The following is a 20102-nucleotide window of genomic DNA, read 5'->3' on the forward strand; positions in this document are numbered from 1 at the left end:
AGTGTATGTGAGTGAGAGAGAAAGAACCAAAATAGAAGGGGCCATGTGGTGAAAAATGGTGTGGGACACTTTTCTTAAAAAGTGTTCCTATAGCTCTGCATGGACTGCAGTGCTAATTGAAAGATTTGCAAAAGCTTAAAACGCAAAATCTGAAAGTGCCAGGATCATCAGAAACCCTAAAGATAAGTAAATAGTTCTATGTAAGAAACATTCCTAAGCAATCTTTTCCAATTTTGTTCTTGACGAAGTCAACATTTCCCAAGGGGAAGGGAATGATCTTATGTCAACTGTAATGCCAGAATCAACTATATGGTTTATGGTAGGGAAAGAAAGGAGAGAGAGACAGAGAGAGAGGTGTGCAGAATACACTTTCACTGAAGCTCAATCTGCAGTGCCTTGCAGAATGCAAAAACTTGAGGTGATGTTCTCAACCAAAAATGTCAGACTGCTTATGCAACAATGATAGCCTCAATGGTAGCTTACTTCAACAATAAAGCCAAGCTAGTTGACATTAAGTCCAACTTTACGAGGACAGCAAAATGGCTTCACATCACCAGCAGCATCGTGACTGTTTCTTCCTTTCTGTAGATCACAATAGCACAGAGCTTTGAGCACAAGCTGTGTATTTAGCCTCTGCATTGACTGCCTCCCACTCAAAGACATTTGCAGAGCTACAAAATTGGCGAAGCTCCCAATTTAAACCCCGTCTTCAGATAAACTTTTGGTACTGTTACTAGCATGCTATTTTCACATATCTATTAGCACTTTCAGTCTGTGTAATCTTAAGCAATCTCAATTCTCAAGAGCAATCGAGACTCTGCTGAATCCGAAGTCACTACAAAAACGAAAATATCTCAGTAGATTGATCATGCTTCCTAAATAGAGTAGTCTACAATGTACAGCCATCGCTTTTTATCTTCTTGTCATAGTAGAGGTTCCCAATGCTTCTTTCGTAACCAGGTTGATTCCGCGAACCCAAAGCTCAGCTGTAAAAGAAGCAGTTGCATCAAAGTGGACCTCCCTCCCATTGGTTGCCACAATTCTGAAAATTCCATCTTTCCCTATATCACGGTTCTTTCTATTTTTCTGAAACTTCGGACTTGCTCCCAGACTCGCTTCCTTGCAAAGTACATTTCGGCGTTTTGCTTCTCCCCATCTAAGAACTGCGGATTTGAGCATCTTTACAGATTTCATATGTGGAGATCCCTTGCCTTCCCTTGTGTGTTTTGAAAGTTGTCCTCCTGCAAGCACAAGCTTCCTTGCAATGTGATCTAGTAAGACTCCTTCAACAGCTTTTCCAGAGGTATTTCTCCTTGCCAAAGACAGAGCACTTTCACCTCTTGAATTTAAAAGATAGCAATCAGCCCCTTGAAAAAGAAGAAGTTTGCAGCCATCTACATGGCCCTCTTTTACGCAAAGCATCAGTGGAGTGTACCCTTCCTCATTGAAGATATTGATAGAATATCCTTGCTTCAACACATGTGCCAAAACCTCTAAATTCCCTTTTTTTGCTGCAAAATGAAGAGCCATGAAGTCATCAGCTTTGAGGACATTTGCAAGGATTGCATCAAAGAGAATCCTCTCACATCGCTCCTTATTTCCATTTCCTTCAGCAAGTGTCACTACTGTCTGTCCTTTAACATTTTTCAAGCCAATATAAGCCCCAGCAAATATCAGTACTTTCAAGACCTCCATGTGCCCTTCTTGAGCTGCAATCATAGCAGCCGTAAATCCAAACCTGTCTTTTTGATTCAGATCTACATAATTTTGCTCTAGAAGCTTTTTCATTACTTTTGCATTTCCACGGCGAGCCACAAAGTGAAGAGGGGAAAATACTTGCATGTTACTAGAATGCATCTTTTTCCTTGATAAAATGGCATCCCATATAATCTGGTGAACAAAAGAACTATGGTTAGTAGCCTCTGCAACACCGACCACATTCTGTCCAGCCCTGTTCACTGCTCCAAAATCTGCTCCTGCAAATAACAATTCTTGGAAACATTCTCGATGACCAGACACTGCACTGAGCATGAGAGCCGTCTCACCAGTTTCTGTCTTTGCATTCAGGTCACAACCATATGATATCAATGTTTTCAATATGGGCAAACATCCTCTTTTGGCTGCCAAGTGTAAAGGGCAAAACTCTGCACCATCCTTTGTACAGACGCGGTAATCGACATTTGCTCCAGCTTCCAAAAGTATCTGTGCTGCTGCAACGTTGCCACAAAGAACAGCATGGCATACAAGGGATCTACCTTGTTGCTCTGTGTTAGGAGAAACATGCTCAAGGAGCATGCGAAGAATCGTGCCCTTTGCTTCCCAATATTCAATAGCACACCATGCAGCAGTGTAGGGTTCTGCCATTCCTGCACCCACCCTTAAAACTTCTCTTGAGCTCGAATCCCAAGACCATGCTCCAAGTCTAGCTTGGCAATCTGTTCTTGCTCCTGCCTGTAACATCAGAGGTAAGACCAAGGATCACCTCACCTATGAAAGCAAACTGTAAAATAGCAATCCTATATCTTAATTGTTATAACCATAGACCTTACAAAATAATCTTCACAGACAGCCTTCATATGCTTAAGCTCTGATTTGATTATATTTCGAATCAATATCTCAGTACTTCTGAGTTGAGCACAAAATGACTCAATAGGATAGGAATTCTATATCTTCATCACTATTCACATAAACTAGCCTGCAAAAGCCTGTGACAGGAACTTACTTCTAACAAATACTTCACCACAGGAGCTTGCCTACACACAATGGCAGCAATCAAAGCAGTACAGTCAACACTGGAATGTAGTGCAGGCTTCACCGAACGAAGGAGAACCCTATGCTTTGAGCTAACATCCACGCCATACTGCAGAAATAAAACCAGTTCCATCAAGCGTAAAGTCATCAAAGGGCAGAAAGAAATGCACCCGTCTGTTTTAGTACTGTTATCTAAGCTATAAGGAGACGGAAAGATGCATGCCTTTATCAAAAGCTCAACAATGCCAACGAGCCCCCTGCTGCTTGCATGGATCAAGGCACTTGCTGAAACTTCTGGCCTTGTCATTTCCCATTTCATCAACAATTCTGCTGCCTCAACTTGACCAGAAAGGCATGATTCTAGTACAGCCTCCTCACAAGCAGGTTGAGAAGCTCCAGCTTTCAGTAAGATACTTAGGACTTCATAATGGCCTTCTCGAGCAGCTGCAGTCGTTGCATAGCCTCTAAAAAGCTTTTGATTGACATCTGCACCTGCCTTCTGCCCTTACCAAACAGTAGAAACTGATCAGCCTTGTTTTGAAGCCAAGACCAGAAAAAACAGAAAACCATGTAAAGCGCATACTTGCCCACAAGACATGGAATTAATGAGGTACTAAAGTTAAACAACCCCCCCCCCCCCCCGGCCCGCAGCTGTTCTTTGAAAATTCCCTTTGTTTCAATCATGATCCTTTTTAAAAAAGGAAATTTGTTTGGCATCTTAAAAAATCAATTCTTTACTTTACAAAATTCTCTTTCCTACTACCCACCCTCCTGTAAATGGAAATTGTCATGACAAGAGAAATCACTAATCCGTGATTGGTAGACATTAAAACATTATTATATATTATATGCCAATGGTGTGACAGGTATTTGTATTTATGATGGACACTGACCGATTTGTTATGGCGGTGGATCATCTTAGTAGATAGAAGTAGTCGAGCTGGAGCCACTGCTTCAGACGGCATCAAATTTGGACATATGATACTTATTTTATTAATAAAAATATGCACACACGAAAAGAGAAACAAGTACTCTCACGAGGGCGCTCTTCCCCCATTGGAGGGCCAATTGGCATTCAAATTCTGCATGCATTGCACACATTTGCATTGTTGAGAAGTCCATTTCTTCACAGAAATTCACATTCAACACAATATCTTCAGCCATAATCTTTAAAAATTTGCCACTTAGTGATCAATGTTGTTTAGCGTGCATGAATAGGGGTACGAGGGAAGTCTCTTTCAAGTTACAATCAATTCCATTGAGCGAAGCCCTGCTTACATTCATAGTTGCCAAGTAGTAGGAATGTTTTTCCCACAAAACTAGACTTGTGAACTAAGACTAGGACCAAATGTGTTCCACTTTAGTGGCTTCTTTTCATTGCCCATCCCACACTTCGGGAGTAATAGTGTCAGACAATTTCAAACGAAGTGCTCCACATGGACCCAATAACTATTCAAGCAAGAGTAAAAAAGTCAATCATCAAGATGTATGAACCTATGCAAAAAGATTTATATGGCTCATTCCAAATGTGACCTACCCCTAAACATGGTTGACAAATATGATCGCGTCCGATAATTATACCCATGGTCGGAGTAATAGACAGGTATAGGCCTACACAATAGATTGGGCATGAACGATGGACATCAAACAAAGCTAAGAGTTTCATTCCCTGTGGAGCTATGTTGTTCAAGAAGACAAAATGTCTACGTTCCTCATAGCATAGATGAGTATATAGGTCTTTTGTATGGAGCATTGAAAACCAGGTTACATCTTAGTGTGTTACACATGCAACGCTGAACTCCCAAACCAGTAAAGAATGCTATTAAAAAGTCAGAATTATGCATCCAGGTTTAATCCATGGCTGCCAAGATACACTTCTCATGGCTTTTTGTGATGACGAACAGTGGTTGAATATGTGAAGGGAACAAAACTAGAGGGTTTGATTTACCATCATACCACAGAAGTGTGGTTTCCTTGGGTATGGAAACGATGGAGGCCTATCCCTTAGGCTAACATGGGCCCTGATTTAGGGCAGGGATGCTATGGGCAGATTTGGAGAAGACTTGAGGCATGTCTATAGGCCCCCAAGGCCTGCACAGATCGGCCATTACATCAAGCCAGTCGGCCGGTTTACGAACTAGCCGGCAGAACTGAACCTCAGTCAGCCAGATCTGGGCCTAGTGTTGAAGTAAGATGGTCACCTCCCCATCTGTGAGCCCCAAAATGAGAAGTGCAAGGGGGAGGTGGGCTGCCATGTGGGCAGCAAGCACATAAACCATGAACAGAAAACAAGCTGCGACAAGTCAGCCTGTTGCTGACCTGCCGGTCCGTGGTAGCCTGCGGCTGGCCCAGGCTATTACGGCCCTGTCTCGCGTAATATCCAGGTCTTTACCTGGTCCAAACACCATGTCTACTAGTTGCAATTCTGCCCTTGGCACCCTGCGCTCCAGCTTTGTACAGTCCTCTCCAAGCACCCAAACTGTTCCGTACACAGACGCAACCCCACGCTGTCAAATCATGTTCCATATGCTGCAGAAGGTCCATGCAGACTGTCCCATGCATCACAGTTCTGCTCCAGGCCATGAACTATCCGTACAAGTGTTGAGCATTCTCCAGATCCTGCCATGTGGCATCGCGGCACTTGCCAGCAGGGTTCCATGTACAGCTACTACTCCAAATGTCCTAGACTCTTCCAGGCAGCCAGGTACATCTTTTTGTGCTGCCCACATGGCAGCCATGTGCTGCCCAGGGTCAGATTCGACAGACCAGTAGATTGGCTGGTTGGTTGGCCAACCTGGTCCGCTGGTAGGGAGAAACCAGTCGGCTATTTCAAGGTCCCTCTGGGGCCTAAAAAGGGAGCCCATTCAAGGCTCACACCATCCATGTTGTCAGTCTTTTGTAAGAGCGTTTCAGCCTGCTTCAAGCGTCAAGGTGCATGCCTTGTGAGAGGCTGTCCAGGAGGAATAGTCAGAAGGTGTGATTGCTGGGAACACATACGAGGCCCACATAAGCTGTAGGAGAGCAACACAGGCCAAGTGTTTTCGAAGTGTCAAGAAGGTAGGAGAACAATGGACGGAAATATATTCTGCTAGTTCTACATCTCTCTTTTGTGCATTGTCTATTCACTGTCTGCACATCTATTGAAGTAAACATAAGGATAAAAAGTTTGGATTTGAAATATAACATTGTGTCAGTTCCTGGGCTCCGTAACTCTCTCTCTGGGTTAGCTTCCATTGTAAGTACCCTCTATTGTTCTCTGACACCTAGCCCTTTGGTGTTGTGAGCATAGGCACCAGGATGGGCACCTCTAGAAGTGCAGCAAAGGCACTAGAGGAGACAATAAAAGTGCAGCAGCCAGGGGCACAGGATCAGCCAACAGATCCAGCTTTCAAAGGCACTAGCAGAAGAAGGATCAAAGGAGGAAGCAGGGTGCAAGGCACTGGCAGAAGAAGCAGCCCTTAGACATTGTTAAGAGCTTAACGAGTGAGCAGATCACATAAGGCAGAAAGAGTGCTGACAGAGAGACTTTTGAAGCTCCTCCCCAAGCGACTAAAGACCTCCCGTTGAGAGGCATGCAATCTCACAAACCACACCACTAGACAACGGGGTGCTGCCCACTAGAGTTGGAATTGAGGCTACGCATTGTTGTCCAATCTGCTGCTTATCCTTGCTGTGGGTTATTCATTTTGCGCTGCATATCCCAACATGGTACCAGAAGCTAGAATTTGAGCTTGATTAACATTATTAGATATTTTCCAGCAGTATTGGCTCATGTGCATGTGAGCTCTTTTCTTTCTGACAAGACTTACACGACGGCCACTATAAGGGGGCTGGGAGTGGGCTGAGAGGGTACCTAGAGAGAGAGGACTTATTTGTGGGTATACCTACCCCCTTCAGGCTAGGACAGGGAGAGCTCAGATGCCCCTTTAGAGGGCTGGTAGCAAGGCATTTTAGGCCCAAATCAGTGGGCTGGTAAGGCCAGCCTTGGGGCAGGCCCTGATATAGGGCTGAGCCTGGCCTGGCGCAGCCGACCAGCAGGTCGGACCTAGCTCGGTCAGGACCTACTGCTTAGGTCGGCCAGATTAGGCCCCCAGGTCAGTGCACTTGCTGCCCTATTTATAGGGCCAGCATCCTCCCTTTTTTGGCATCCACTGGAGCAGTTCCTCTCTTCTATCATTGGGTGTTCCCCTTGCTATATACACAGTTATCATTGCCTCTATCAGTGTCTATTCTGTCTTTCTCTGCTGCATGCTTCCACGCATTTCATCACTCACACATGCTATCAGACTTCAGGTTACCCAAAGAGGGCAGCAATAGACGTGATCAGTCACGAGGCTTTGTGGCATCTTTTTTAGGAGGTTTTCAGCCCATCTACTGCTACGATTTGGTATGTCCCTTCCATGATCTGCTTCAGCACCCGCAGTGCAGACATTGACAAGCGCATTCAATGTTATTCTAATGGGCCAGCTTTACAGTCCTGAGTTCTCAGGTGGTAGTACGATGCAGCCTAAGGTCATCCATGACCAGATTTTGTCCAGGGGAGTTGCACTGACCTCTCTCGAGTTGGCGGCACTTATTGTCATCAAGCTACCTCCGGCTTACAACCTGATCTCTCAGGCCTTACGGTGTCAGGTCTCAGCTAGTCAGTTAGACTAATCCTCTCTATTGCTCGAACAGGAGTCAACACTTTTGTCCCATGGCAAGTCATAGGTCACTACAAGTGGAGGTGGCAGCATGGCCCTTTCATCTCTGGAGAAGACCAACAAGAATTGGAGCAGGCACCATAAGTGTGGCAAGAAGAGGCCAAGAAGAACCGGAGCAAGTGCCATAAGTGTGGAAAAAGAGGCCATTTGGCGAGGGAGTTGGGACTGCAAGTCCAAGCGTAAGTCTCAAGATCAAGACTCATCATCCAACTCTGACCACTCAGAAGGTTCCAAGGCAGCAGCAGCAAAGACTGTCAAGGACCACAAGGTTTCAGCGACGGAGTGGAAGAGATTTGAGAGATTGCAAGTGACCATGGGATCCGATTCGGAGTAAACCTTCAGCCCCCCATCAGATTATACAGCCAGAGTTCGCCATGACCCCTCTCCAAGTTGATGCCATCTTCCAGACACTCACATTCCTCCACAGAGTTTGGACCCTACCCCAGGGGAGACTACCGAGGTTAGCACTTGAGTCCTCCAGGCGACTAGCAGAGAGCGGTGTTGATACGGCATGGTACGCACGGATATCCACATGGTTTGGTAGTCACGGCATTCAGATGGACAAACTTCCCCCCTTTCAGTACAGCTTGGACGCACCACACGAGATGATTCCACGAGATGAGATCAACCGTATCATACGGTTGGACCTCCTCCAACTCCGTACATCTAGGAGCTTGGGGGGGAGAGGATCCCTCCACCAAGCTCCAGTTCTATCATGATCACTTCCTGAGGGTCTCAGAGCACGGTCTTGTCATTAGACCTCAGTATCTTGAGGATAGGAGAGTTTCACATGGACTGAGGATCACCATTGGTCACATACGAGTCTCATCACATCAACTGCGGATTGAGACAGGGAGGGCTGCAGGCATACCCAAAGAGCAAAGGACTTGCAGACTATGCCAGACGGGGGAGATCGAGACAGAGGAACATTTTCTATGTGTCTGTCCGGTCTACTATGAGATCCAAGGATGATATCACTGTCTCTTTCAGGAGGGGTATGGCTTTGGTCCACTCACACGGTTGATACATTTTCATGATCAAGTTTTTGTTGGGCTCTACCTGCTTGAGATGCGCCAACAGAGAGACACACTAATGCGACAGACCAGTGTAGCTGAGGGAGAGGAGCTTGATGAGATGAGAGCATCATGGATCAATAACAAGACTGTCCACCAGGATGCGGTCAGACGAGTGATACTCTTCACGTACAACACGGAGAGAGCCCAGAGTACACACCATCGAGGTCCGGCCTATCTCATCCCTTCTCAGAGGTGACCGCCAAAGATGAGGCATCACACTTGACGTAGCCCACCAGATCCAGAGATCGAGGAGCCCACACCCTCCCCCACGTTGCAAGACAGCTTGACAGACACGAAAACGAGAGCTTCTCACATCTCATCAGAGTGCCACCAGGTTACCTGGATATATGGAACCTAAGCATGTGCTAGGAGTGCTAGCCCTGAGCACCTGACACGCTTATGTTACTTTGCTACTCTAGTGTCTTGCTTTGCTCACTAGATGAGCATGTTAGTATGTTAGATTTTGCTTTCAGTTTTTCAGTTCTCAGCAAGGGTCTTAGTGAACCGTTTGCTTCAGCCCTCTGTGGCTTGTATGAGGTACTTCTTGGGTTCGCACTTTGTCTCATAGGCCCGCGAGGCCTCTCGCAAACGTTAATCTCTCTCTCTCTCTCTCTCTCTCTCTCTCTCTCTCTCTCTCTCTCTCTCTCTCATCGCCACTTCTGAAGATATCGAAGCATGGTCTCATCATTAGGCGCCAGTACCTCACAAATAGGAGAGTCTCACACGCCTTGCGGATTGCTATCGGACATATACGAGTCTTGTCCCACCAATTGCGGATTGAGGCAGGGAGAGCGACCGGCACATTGGGCTCTACCTGATTGAGATGCAGAGACACAAAGATTCCCTTGTGCGGCAGGCCAGAGATCAGTTACAGTTGATGCCTCAAGACACCGAGCTAGACCGAGAGCAGACACGCGTCACTGATTTTTACACATCCGAACCAGCACCAGATGAGATCGAGGGGGAGGAGCTCGAGGAGACGAGAGCACTATGGATCAGCATGAAGACCCATCACCGGGATGTGGCTAGACAAGAGCACTATGGATCAGCATGAAGACCCATCACCGAGATGTGGCTGGACGAGAGACACGGAGACCACACACGGAACGTGGGGTGACCAAAGCATGCACAATTAAGGTCCGGCCTATCTCAGCCCTCCTCAGAGGGGATTGCTAGAGACGAGGCATTTCTCTCGATATAGCCCATCAGATACAGAGATCCAGAAGAGCCCGCCCCCTGCCACCGCGGGACACCACGGAAGACAGCCCAACAGACACAAATACGTGATCTCTTTGCATCACATCCAAGGACCATCACAGAGCCGGGTTATATAGAGCCTGCACATGTACTTGGAGTTCTGATTTTGAGCAATACTTGATTGCTCTTTTCCTACTATTTTGTACTAGTTGTTTCCATTCTTAGCACTTAGCACTCAGCAAGGACCTTAGTGAGCCCTTTGCTTCAACCTTAGCACTCAACAAGGACCTTAGTGAGCCCTTTGCTTCAGCCCACAATGGCTTGTATGGGTTACATATATTTTTTGCACCTTGTCTCATAGACCCGCGAGGTCTCCTGAAGACGTTAATACACCTCTCTCTCTCTCTCTCTCTCTCTCTCTCTCTCTCTCGCCTCTCCCATCGCCTCTCCCCCCTCTCCCGTTGCCCCTTCCGTCGCCTCTCATCACCTTCAGCAGCTCTAGCAGCTAGCAACATAGCTAGCTAGCTGGCTGCACCGCTAGCAGCCAGCCAACAGCACCGCCAACAACAGAACCGCCACTAGCAACACCGTCGCCAACAGCAGCAGTTCCTTCGCTAGCTCCTAAGGGTCTCTAACCCCGAGTTGGGCTAAACCCCCAGCCCAACTCGAGGGTTAGGCTCAGCTAGGGGGTCCTACAAAAATAGCCAACATGGAACGGCCTATCCTCTCCTCCAAATCCCCCTCAACTCCATCAACCTCAACTATCAAGACTCTCGGTACTCTACAATTGCAGCCATGACACCCTCTCCGTATGCACGCAATTACCAGCAAGAAGGGTCCAAACGACATATCACTTGACAACATGAACAGATTTATTATTTGCAGCAAATAGTCAGAGAGTTAAGGCTTGAGCTGGCAGAAGTAAAAGCACAACTTCGAGTTCTAGAGGGACCTAGCAAGCAAGTAGTAATTGCTGAGGTTGTGAAGTCATGTAAGAATTCTCCTCCTACTCCTAAACTGTCTCTACAGTCAAAGATATGGTTCATACTGAAGTACAATCAATCAAGAAAGAAGTGATTGAGGAGTTCAAAACAGAGGCAAACAAGACTAATATCCAAGAAGAGATCAAAGAACACGAAGCCAAACGTGATAATGCATTGAAGATTAGAGTGGGACGACTCCCTCAAGGATGGTTCAAAGATGATGACTCTTTCAATGAGACTTTGGCACATGTCAAAGCAGCCATGCCTAATATTGAATGGAAGGTTGATGATGATAATGATGATGATGATGATGATGATGATGATGATAGAGCAACTAATATCCGGCACTCCAAAGGACATGCTATTCTTACACTTAAGTCCCAAGATTTACAGATCAAGCTTCTTCGACAATCCTACAAGTTGAAAGGGACCAAGATATGGATAGTTGAGGAACTTGCACGAGCTCAATTGAAGAATAAGGCAACAAAATTAGCTAAAGTCAGGGCCCGCTACTCTTGGCACTCCCTCTATCTTAGGATTTACTATTCCCTTAGGATCAAGAGAAACAACAAACGCATGCAAGAAAAAAATGGGCATTTTCATTTTTATTTTCAATTGAATGCAAAAATGTAAGATTCTTTGTACTAATGAACTCTCATAGTCAAATTAGCATGATGCAAGTACGACAGGGACAGTTGCATGGGGACAAATGAATTCGGCCAGCAGAATGGCTGGTAGGGCTGTTCAGAGGCCCTGTTGCTTGATGGTGTACACTGAGATCTGCTTTTGCATCACGGTTTCTCCTCTATACATGTTTCTGGCTATACTACATGCTATACACTTCTCAGATTAAGCTTGTGATCTGTGCTATTGTGTGCACAAGGAGTGAGCACAGTAGTCAAACAGCACGTTTTGAAAGGGGTTTCGGAGTTTCAGAAACGTTTCAGGGCCATGCCAAAATGTCTTCAAAACATTTCATGCAAAATAGGGTATTTAAATATATGATTTTTTTGGGGGGAAAATAAAACATTTAGATTATTACCACCAGAACTCCAATACTGGGAAAAAAATCATGAAACATAATGCTCAGACATTTGATATGTCACCTAGAACTTGAAATTTGAAACATATAATTGAAATCCATATTAATAATTTCTAACTCAGATAACTAACAACACATCATTGAAGATTCAATAGTCAATGGTCATATTTCAGAATTGAAAAAAATACATGAATCATGAAAAGAAGTTCAATCTTCAAAGCTGAAATGATGCTAATAGGTACTCCAATGCTGGAGGAAAATATCAAAAAGAGTACATAGTACAGTACTACAGCAGTAAATTATTCACGATGAATCTAAAGAGTCAAGATTAAAGACAAAAATACGTGCTCATGGGTTATGACTCATGAGATGCGAGGGCCAACTCGAGCTGGCTGCTGCACCTGTACGGGCTGCAGCCTGATATAATGAGCTGAAGGTTGATTTTTGACTCACGGGAATCGAGGAGCAGCAGTGAAGGGGGGCGAAACTGATACGCAGAGGGTTTTTTCTCAAAATCAGTGCCTGTCGTACAATTTGAGGGCTTTTTCAACATTTTGGGATTTTTTAGGGGCCCCAAAACACGTGTTTCAGATCTGAATCGTTTCATGCGTTTCAGGCCCACTATGAACAGTGAGTATGAAGTCTGTCAAGGTTCTGTGATCTTGGGGAAGTCTTCCCTGCAGGGAGTTGGCTGTAGCAAGCAGCCTCTCTATTTTATCGGACATGGTATCAGGACCTTTGTTGTGGTAATTGATACATGCCTAGAACTGTTATGCTCTAGCCGAGATAGCATGACCTCGGAAAGATCGGTGGGCATTTTCCCTTAGATGACCGACTTTTGTAATATTTTATGTGCGTAAATAAAATGGTCAAGGGAAGTAACTGCCAAGGTCCTAGGTGAGGGTGTATTGGCATCGACTAGGTGGTTTTAAGTGCTCAGGCCTAGGTGCATCTAAATGTGTGAGAATGCCAAGGGGCAGATGGTTTAATTGTGCCCCAAGAGAGGGGTACATGGTGTACCAAGTTAAAGGTCTAAAATGATGACATGTGGCATGAGGGAACCATCTAGGGAATTGTGGACTTGTGGATAGGTGTAGACCACAGTATAAACATATGCTCTCACACATACAAATCCATACAACCACACATACTTGAGCAGCCATTTATACAAAGTCTTCGTACTAAGTTTCTGTCGGCACTCCAAAGGTGAAGGGCAAACTCAGTCTATGACGAAGGCTAGCACTAAAGGAGAAGGCTATCTCTTCATTCAAGCTACAACTACTTGTGAAGACTAAATGATTTCATTCTAGTATCCCCCCAACCAGCATCTAAATCTAGCTGATAGGGCAACGCACCACTTAAGACAGAAAGAATTATCACAATACCAGCAGGCCGCAACATGGATGAAAACTTCACAAGGTGAAATTTGCATGTCCACTAATATGGCAAAAGCATATATCTAGAAGAATCCAAGAACATGCCCAAACTCATCCTCTAAAAACACAACATAGTACAGCTTCAACCTCATGAAAGTCACTCATAAGGTTGAAAACCAACAAATCCATCATGCAGTAGGGCTGGTTGACGAGCATACAGATTGGAGTCAGCCTAAAGGCCCTCCTGCAAAAGGCAGTCATTCCAGCAGCTCCCTGCCTTATGGAGAGCTTGTCCAAGGGTGCATAACACTGGCAGCTGAGTAGTCCTGTGCATATTTTGGCTCCTCCTATTGGAATGGTCACCTCCCCATCTGTAAGCCCCCATATGAGGAGAGCAAGGGGAGGGTGAACCTAGGAAAAGAGAGAGGGAGGGGGCTGCCACATGGGCAGCACCTCACACAAAGAAAGGAGAGTACCTGGTAGAAGGAAGCTTGCCTCCAGGGCAGATCTGGCAGAGAATGGCCAGGTGACTGTCAAGGACAGAGCAGAGCAGATCTGCGCAGCATCTCCATCAAGGAACGAAGACAAGATGACATCAGCCACTGTACGGGCTGCTGCAGGGCAGTGTATGGAAGGTGTATGGGCAGGACGTGGTGCTGGCAAAGGGCTGCAGCATAGCGGGGATCTGTGGGCAGGTGTACAGCCTGCAAGAAGGTCTCCAGCAGCAACAAAGGGCAGCCTAGCAGCAGCCCAAAAGGGCCTGGCTAGGGCCCTTATATAGGGCTGGTTGAGCCAGCCAGCCACGCCGACCAGCAGGTCGGTTGGTTAGGGTTGGGCCAGCCAACCAAGTCGGCCAGAGGGGGTCAGTTCATCCCCCTGCTGGGTCGGCCATTTGACAGGGCCCTGGGCCTATAAAAGGAGGCCATTGTGCCTCATACAATCATCCAGCCAAGCAGCTTTGGGAGGAGCACAAAGGAGCAGCATATCCACCATCCTTGGGCCTCTACACAGGAAGTGAAGGAGAGAGGTGTTGCTGCGGACTTAGCTCCAGGGAGAGGCTGAACCTAGACTGTCTCCCAGGGCAGAAGGTTGCTGAGATCACATCTTCTGGAGCAGCAAACCTGCAGCAGACAGGAGCAGCAGTTAAGGCATTCTTGGACCTACTCCCAGGAGGTGAAGAAGACCTACAGAGAGCTGCAGACTGAGCTAGCAAGGTGCTGCCCACCTAGGCTGATTCACAGGCAGTAAGGTGGAGAAGAACACTCTGGACAGAGAGTCTACATACGCTTGAGGTGGAGCACGCGGGCTCAGAGACCTGGAAGTGCTTGACATCTAGTAGGAGAACCTTTTGGTATTGTATCCTGTCCTACTTTGTGGACAGACGGAAATTTAAAGAGTTGCTTCTATATTTGTTTCTGAGCATTGTCTATTTACTGGCTTGCACATCTATGCACATTAAGTTAAGAAGTCTGTAATTCCACACCCCACACGCACACTGTGTGAGCTCCTGGGCAATACTATCAGTCTTCCGTTGTGCGTACCCTCTGTTGGGTCATTTCTAACACTCCCAAAGCCACTCCCAAAGCCACTGAAGCCCTGTATATGGAGGCGGGCACGCAACAGTAGGAGAGAGCAACAGATAGGCCACGCTGGACGCCTTCTTCAGGGACCAGTGGAGCAGCACTCAGCTGTCCCACATGGTGGTGGTTGTGAGGACACTTGTATTTCGTTTTGGAAATATATTTCTACCATGATTAGGTTTGTCTGTGCATGGCTTGATTCATGCTGTTATGCACACATGGAGTAGGATATAGAATATTGTGGAATCTCATGGGCTGTCAAAATTCCCCACTTATATAAGGGTGAGTATTGGCACAGGAATCACGTCCCTTCCTCTATTTACTCTAGCATGAAATCACAGCCTACCTTTGAGAGCCATGGCATCGAAACCGTATGGATCCACACGAGTCCCTTGCTTGAAGATGAAGGCCTTTGCTTTCTGTGAAAAGGAAGGCCACTTCAGATCCAGCTACAGCAGCAAGAAGATCTGGTAAAACATCTGAAGGAAAGTACCTTTGCGAGAGCAAAGGCAAACCAGGTGTGCTTTTATCAAGAGAACGCAACCATACAGGGTAAGACCATAAAGAGAGGTTCCTCGAAGAATGAGAACTCTTCTAATGGAAACAAGAAGAAGAAAAAGTGCTTCTAATGCATCCAGCACATGACTGCAGATTGAAGAAGGCTTATCAAAAGAAGGAGGTCCATTAAAGAAGAGTCAAAGCAAAATAAGGCAAATTTGGTGAGACGATCTATTCCTAGTTATCGCTCCAAGCATCCCTGAAGCAACACGTATGCATTTGCCTTCTTTGGCTAACTCACCAAACCAAGAATCTGAAGAACATATCAAGTGAGTCGGTGGACAAATTGCAATATCAGGACAGAGTTCACTTGCAACATAAGAAAACCAAAACATTTCATCATTCGATTATTAGTCTAATCTGGTACCATAAATATATTTCTCTGGTCTAAGAGTGCAGAGAAAACTAGAGAGAGAGAATAGAATTTGGATCACACATGTTCCTAAACTGCCAGAAGGGCCTCGAAGCCTGAAAAGAATCAAAAGCCACATCATACATGTGACAATTCCCTATTCAATATGCCTACACCCTACTAGGGACAAGATATCCAGATTTAAAGGAGATTGGAAGCTGTATGTTTTGTCAAACATCAGGAAAAAAAGACCAAAAATTTTTCAAACATAATTGACACCTTCAGTCTAGCTCTGCATTGGTTTCTGTTTCAGGAAAGAAAGTATAATACTACGTGGGTGGAACATCATATGCAGAGCATGGTGGAACTGCTGATAAGAGATCTGGACCTCGAGAAGTTGAAGGTAAAGAGCTCCTCCAGGGAGACTCTGAACTTTCTCCAGGTGGCATAGAACAGCCTGAAGAGATTCTCAACTGACCAGTAACTGCGGATGTTAGCACCCAGATGGTCTAAGAGTGCAGAGAAAACTAGATAGGTAGATAGATAGATAGATAGATAGATAGAGAGAGAGAGAGAGAGAGAGAGAGAGAATAGAACTTGGGATCTCACATGTTCCTCAACTGCCAAAAGGGCCTCGAAGCCTGAAAGCCACGTGTGATATTTTGCTATTTACTATGCCTACATCCCTACCAGGGACAAAATATCCAGATTTAAAGGAGATTGGAACCTGTCCAAAGCCAATGTGTTTTGTCGAACATGAGGATAAAAAGACAGATTTTTGTTTTCAAACATGATTGACACCTTCTGTCTAGCTCTGGATTGGTTTCTGTTTCAGGAAAGAAAGTATAATGCTACGTGGGTGGAGCATCATATGCAGACTCCAGAGCATGATGGACCTGCTGAGAAGGGATCTGGATCTTGAGAAGTTGAAGGTAAAGAACTCCAGGGAGACTCTGAACTTTCACGAGGTGGCATAAACAGCCTGAAGAGATGACCAGTAACTTCGGATGTTAGTACCCAGGTGTACAGGGTTGGTTCCCCACATGATGTTCAACTGGCTGATTAAGGTTCTGCAGATGCCAACAGAGTTGACTTTTTGGCTATGTTGTTGAAATCATGCGGAATAGGTCTTTGAGATTACCACTGTCGGCTATGTAAAATATTGTGGCTTGTTTTGTATGATACAAATCATCCATCTGCTCTAAAAAAGAAGCGAACAGAGCCACTAGCCAAATCTCACGTATGCATACCCATAGACAAATTTTATCAGCTTCTCTTGGACACAAAGATGGAGAGCAGACAAAGGGTTTGCATTTAAAACCAAAATTTAAACCTTAGGAAAATAGGTTATGATGCCCCATATTGTCAGGCAATAGGATTCTAAACTCACCAGAAGTTTCCTTAGAATTTCCACATGGCCAGAGTGAGCAGCAGCAAAGAGGGGAGTGACATCTGTTTTGAACTCAACGTATTCAATTTTCAGCTCATCAGGAGCTTCCTCGTGCTGAATAGTGTCTGTGTGCTTCACCCTGAGATTAATGGTTCCCATGTAGTTCACATCGACAACTGCATTAGAAAGAACGGTATCAACCGTTGGTTCATCTCCTTCGAGAGCAGCATCAATAAGTTTCTGAGATACGACACGCTCATCCTCCTCTGTTGTGATAGCTTGCCTCGTCATCATGGTTGTTTACCAACTCAAGTCATTAAATCTTTTTCTTGTTAAAAGTAGCATTCAACGAAAGCTTTGATACCACTATCCTTCAATCTAGCATCAAGATCTTTTCATCTCTTCTTCATTAGCATTCTTTGCGTGTGGGTTTTGTGCTTCACGAATATAAATCCCAGCTCCCCGAACGAAGATGTGTACAGTGATAATAATTGCATCGCAAAACCATCATAAGCATCAAGTAAGGCCAAGTCAAAATTGACGATCCAGGACCTGTAATACAAGAGAGTAGAGGTCAGTGGCAAAAACTCCCATATTACTCAAGCGACTGTGTATTATAACGCGTGCCAAAACTGGACAAAGCAGTGTGATTACTCCAGCATTATATATATGGAGGACAAGCTCTAGACATCAAAGGAAAATTGAACCTACGTTAATTCAAGCTGCTCCTTGTCAGTATAGTGCTCTGATGAGCATCCACTTTCCGACAAAGCGTTATGCAAGAACAGTTGAAGGCCTTGATATTAATATTACATGTCGGAGCGGACAATAAATAATCTAGAATTAGCCGAAAGATATGAATCTGATGTGCTGAAGGAGAATGCGATAATGACAATGGACAAATTACGCACCTACGATGTAATTGAAGAAGGAGAGCTTTACGAAGGAATGGTGAGGCGGATGAGTTGCAAAAGATGAAGCAACTCCTTCTGGCAAGCGTCGATTTTCGTCAAAGTAGATTAACTGTGCGACTCGGGGCGATTGAATTATTTGGGGAGACCTAACACTGTATCGAACAACCTCATCCGATTGAAGTAGATCTACGGAAGTGCAGATCCTCCACGAATAATTCTACGCAAATGTTCGCTCTATACTTCAGTTCAGTCGAGTGCTCCCCGATGCCAGGAAAAATAATGCCTCTAAGTTCTCGACAGTGAAGAGGGTCACACGGCGCATGCTACCAAAAGCCTACCGACGGAGAAGCGGTGTTGTCTGACTCTCAGTTCGCGGAGAAAGGCATTCATACAAACAACGCCTGACTTTGGAAAATGAACTTTCCAGAGGCTTGTATAAAGCGTTCGCGCAGACGATAACACCGAAAGCGGTAGAAACAATGTGAAAGAATGATGGATGCAAGTGCGAGCTGTGAGGCCCCTACCGGTCTGAGATTTGGCTGAAGCTTGAGGAGGCCTCGTTCTTCGCGCCAGCCACGGAGCTGTCCTGAGAGATCAGACTGAAAGTCACTTTCCTAAATTCGGTCTACACCAGAGATGTACATTTGCATCTGCCATGAGGACGGAACAATGCAGGCCACTAGCGTTATCTTGCAGGCGGTTGCATCACCCGTTTGCGGCGAAAGAGACCGAGCTGGGAGCGCCAAGGCATTTTGAAACTTGAACGTTTGAGTAAAGCGGACGCATCAGTCGCGCATTGTTTTGAATTTCAAGGAAAGGGAAAAACTGCACAGGAGGAAAACCGATTCTCCGCTTGAAATTTTCACCCGCGAAATGCTCACGACAGGGACCGGCAAGTTCGGAAAAAACCGGAGCGCGAAAGAGGAGAGGATGCAAATCCAGGAAAGAGCTTTTTCGAGTCCTTCTTCCGACGAAGAGCGCTTTCCGACAGCGATTTCTGCTGATCCTCGCAAACAACACCAGCAAGGGAAAGCTTTTTTCTCTGCTGGCTGCTCCGAAAGACGATTTCTGCTCCGAATAGAGATTTCTGCCGCGCAAAACACCATCAACGGAGACTCCTAATCAAATCGCAAGCTCCGAACAGCGATTTCTGCCGCGCAAAACACCCGCAAGGGAGACTCCTACTCAAAAGATGACAGAACGGAGCTCCGAAAACTGCTAATGCGGCGCGAAATCTTGGCAGAAATGAGGCGATGAAAATGAAGAAACGCGGGAAGAAAGCAGAAGACGAAGAAGAAGAAGAAGATGTTGTGCAGAAAACGCCATAGCCAGAGCTCGAAAGCCAAGGCTGTGAGAGAGAGATATTAGCCTCTTAATCCCTGTTTAATTACCCACTAACCGAGATATATATATATATATATATATATATATTAGCCTCTTAATCCCTGTTTCATTACCCACTAACAGCCTTTAACCACCTCTTCTCAAATGCTTCCGCCAGATTTACATGTCCCAGTGCAGACCCGCCCGCCCACCGAGGAGGAAATACGGACGCGTGGTTCACACCAGTCGGCCGTCACCCGGCTGCTAATTTATGTCACCACCCTGTGATTGGTTGCAGGACATCCAATCATGTAGATGTTGGAGGTGGAGGGGCCAACACTAAAGTTTTGTTGTTGGTGCTCGGGCCCATCCCTCCTAGTGGCCCAATTAGGACCGCCGCCCTTTACACTACCTTTTGAAAGATGGTCACCGCATGGTGTGAACCTAGCCCCACCACAATGAATTGTCACCAAAGTGTAATTGGTCAAATGGTTGAGGCCCATGGAGCTGGGCGTCAACACAAATTTTTTATGTCAATGTCTCCATCCCATTGGGCCAAGTTCCTAGGAGAATACTCTTCACACCACCTTTTTGAGGATGGTGTGAACTCGACCTAGTGTTGCCGCCGTCTATCCATGGCCGTGACCTTGTTGCCCCCTGATGCGGTTTGGGTGTTCTCCCACCTGAGCTAACTGCTCGTGTTCACATTTGTACCAGCGCCATAGACTCGTTAGTATCATATTGTGATTTTTGTGTGTGCGTGCATGTGTGCGTGTGTGTGTGTTGCCCTAAAGTCAGTCAGTCAATTAGTCTCTCTCTCTCTCTCTCTCTCTCTCTCACACACACACACACACATA

The 20102-nt window shown here is 45.7% G+C and overlaps 1 protein-coding gene across 4 annotated transcripts; it reads right to left on the bottom strand.

Moving 5' to 3' along the window:
- Window positions 1-366: 366 nt before the first annotated feature.
- Window positions 367-18819, bottom strand: LOC147886413 (uncharacterized). Of its 4 annotated transcripts, XM_087396016.1 has the most exons (6): window positions 17920-18419; window positions 17720-17804; window positions 17009-17560; window positions 2975-3250; window positions 2723-2860; window positions 367-2451 (listed from the first exon to the last, which is right to left on the bottom strand). In XM_087396016.1, the coding sequence occupies exons 3-6, from the start codon at window positions 17300-17302 to the stop codon at window positions 913-915; spliced, it is 2247 nt and encodes a 748-aa protein (XP_087252142.1). In that variant the 5' UTR covers window positions 17303-17560; window positions 17720-17804; window positions 17920-18419; the 3' UTR covers window positions 367-912. The 4 variants fall into 4 exon arrangements, with proteins under 4 accessions (XP_087252142.1, XP_087252143.1, XP_087252144.1 ...); XM_087396017.1 differs by lacking the exons at window positions 17720-17804; window positions 17920-18419 and adding an exon at window positions 18447-18819; XM_087396018.1 differs by lacking the exon at window positions 17720-17804 and having other exon boundaries at window positions 2762-2860.
- Window positions 18820-20102: the final 1283 nt, after the last annotated feature.

This window comes from Dipteris shenzhenensis, chromosome 24 (assembly GCF_047967505.1).
Source record: "Dipteris shenzhenensis isolate YYH24624 ecotype China chromosome 24, Dip_SZ_1.0, whole genome shotgun sequence".
NCBI classification, from domain to species: domain Eukaryota; kingdom Viridiplantae; phylum Streptophyta; class Polypodiopsida; order Gleicheniales; family Dipteridaceae; genus Dipteris; species Dipteris shenzhenensis.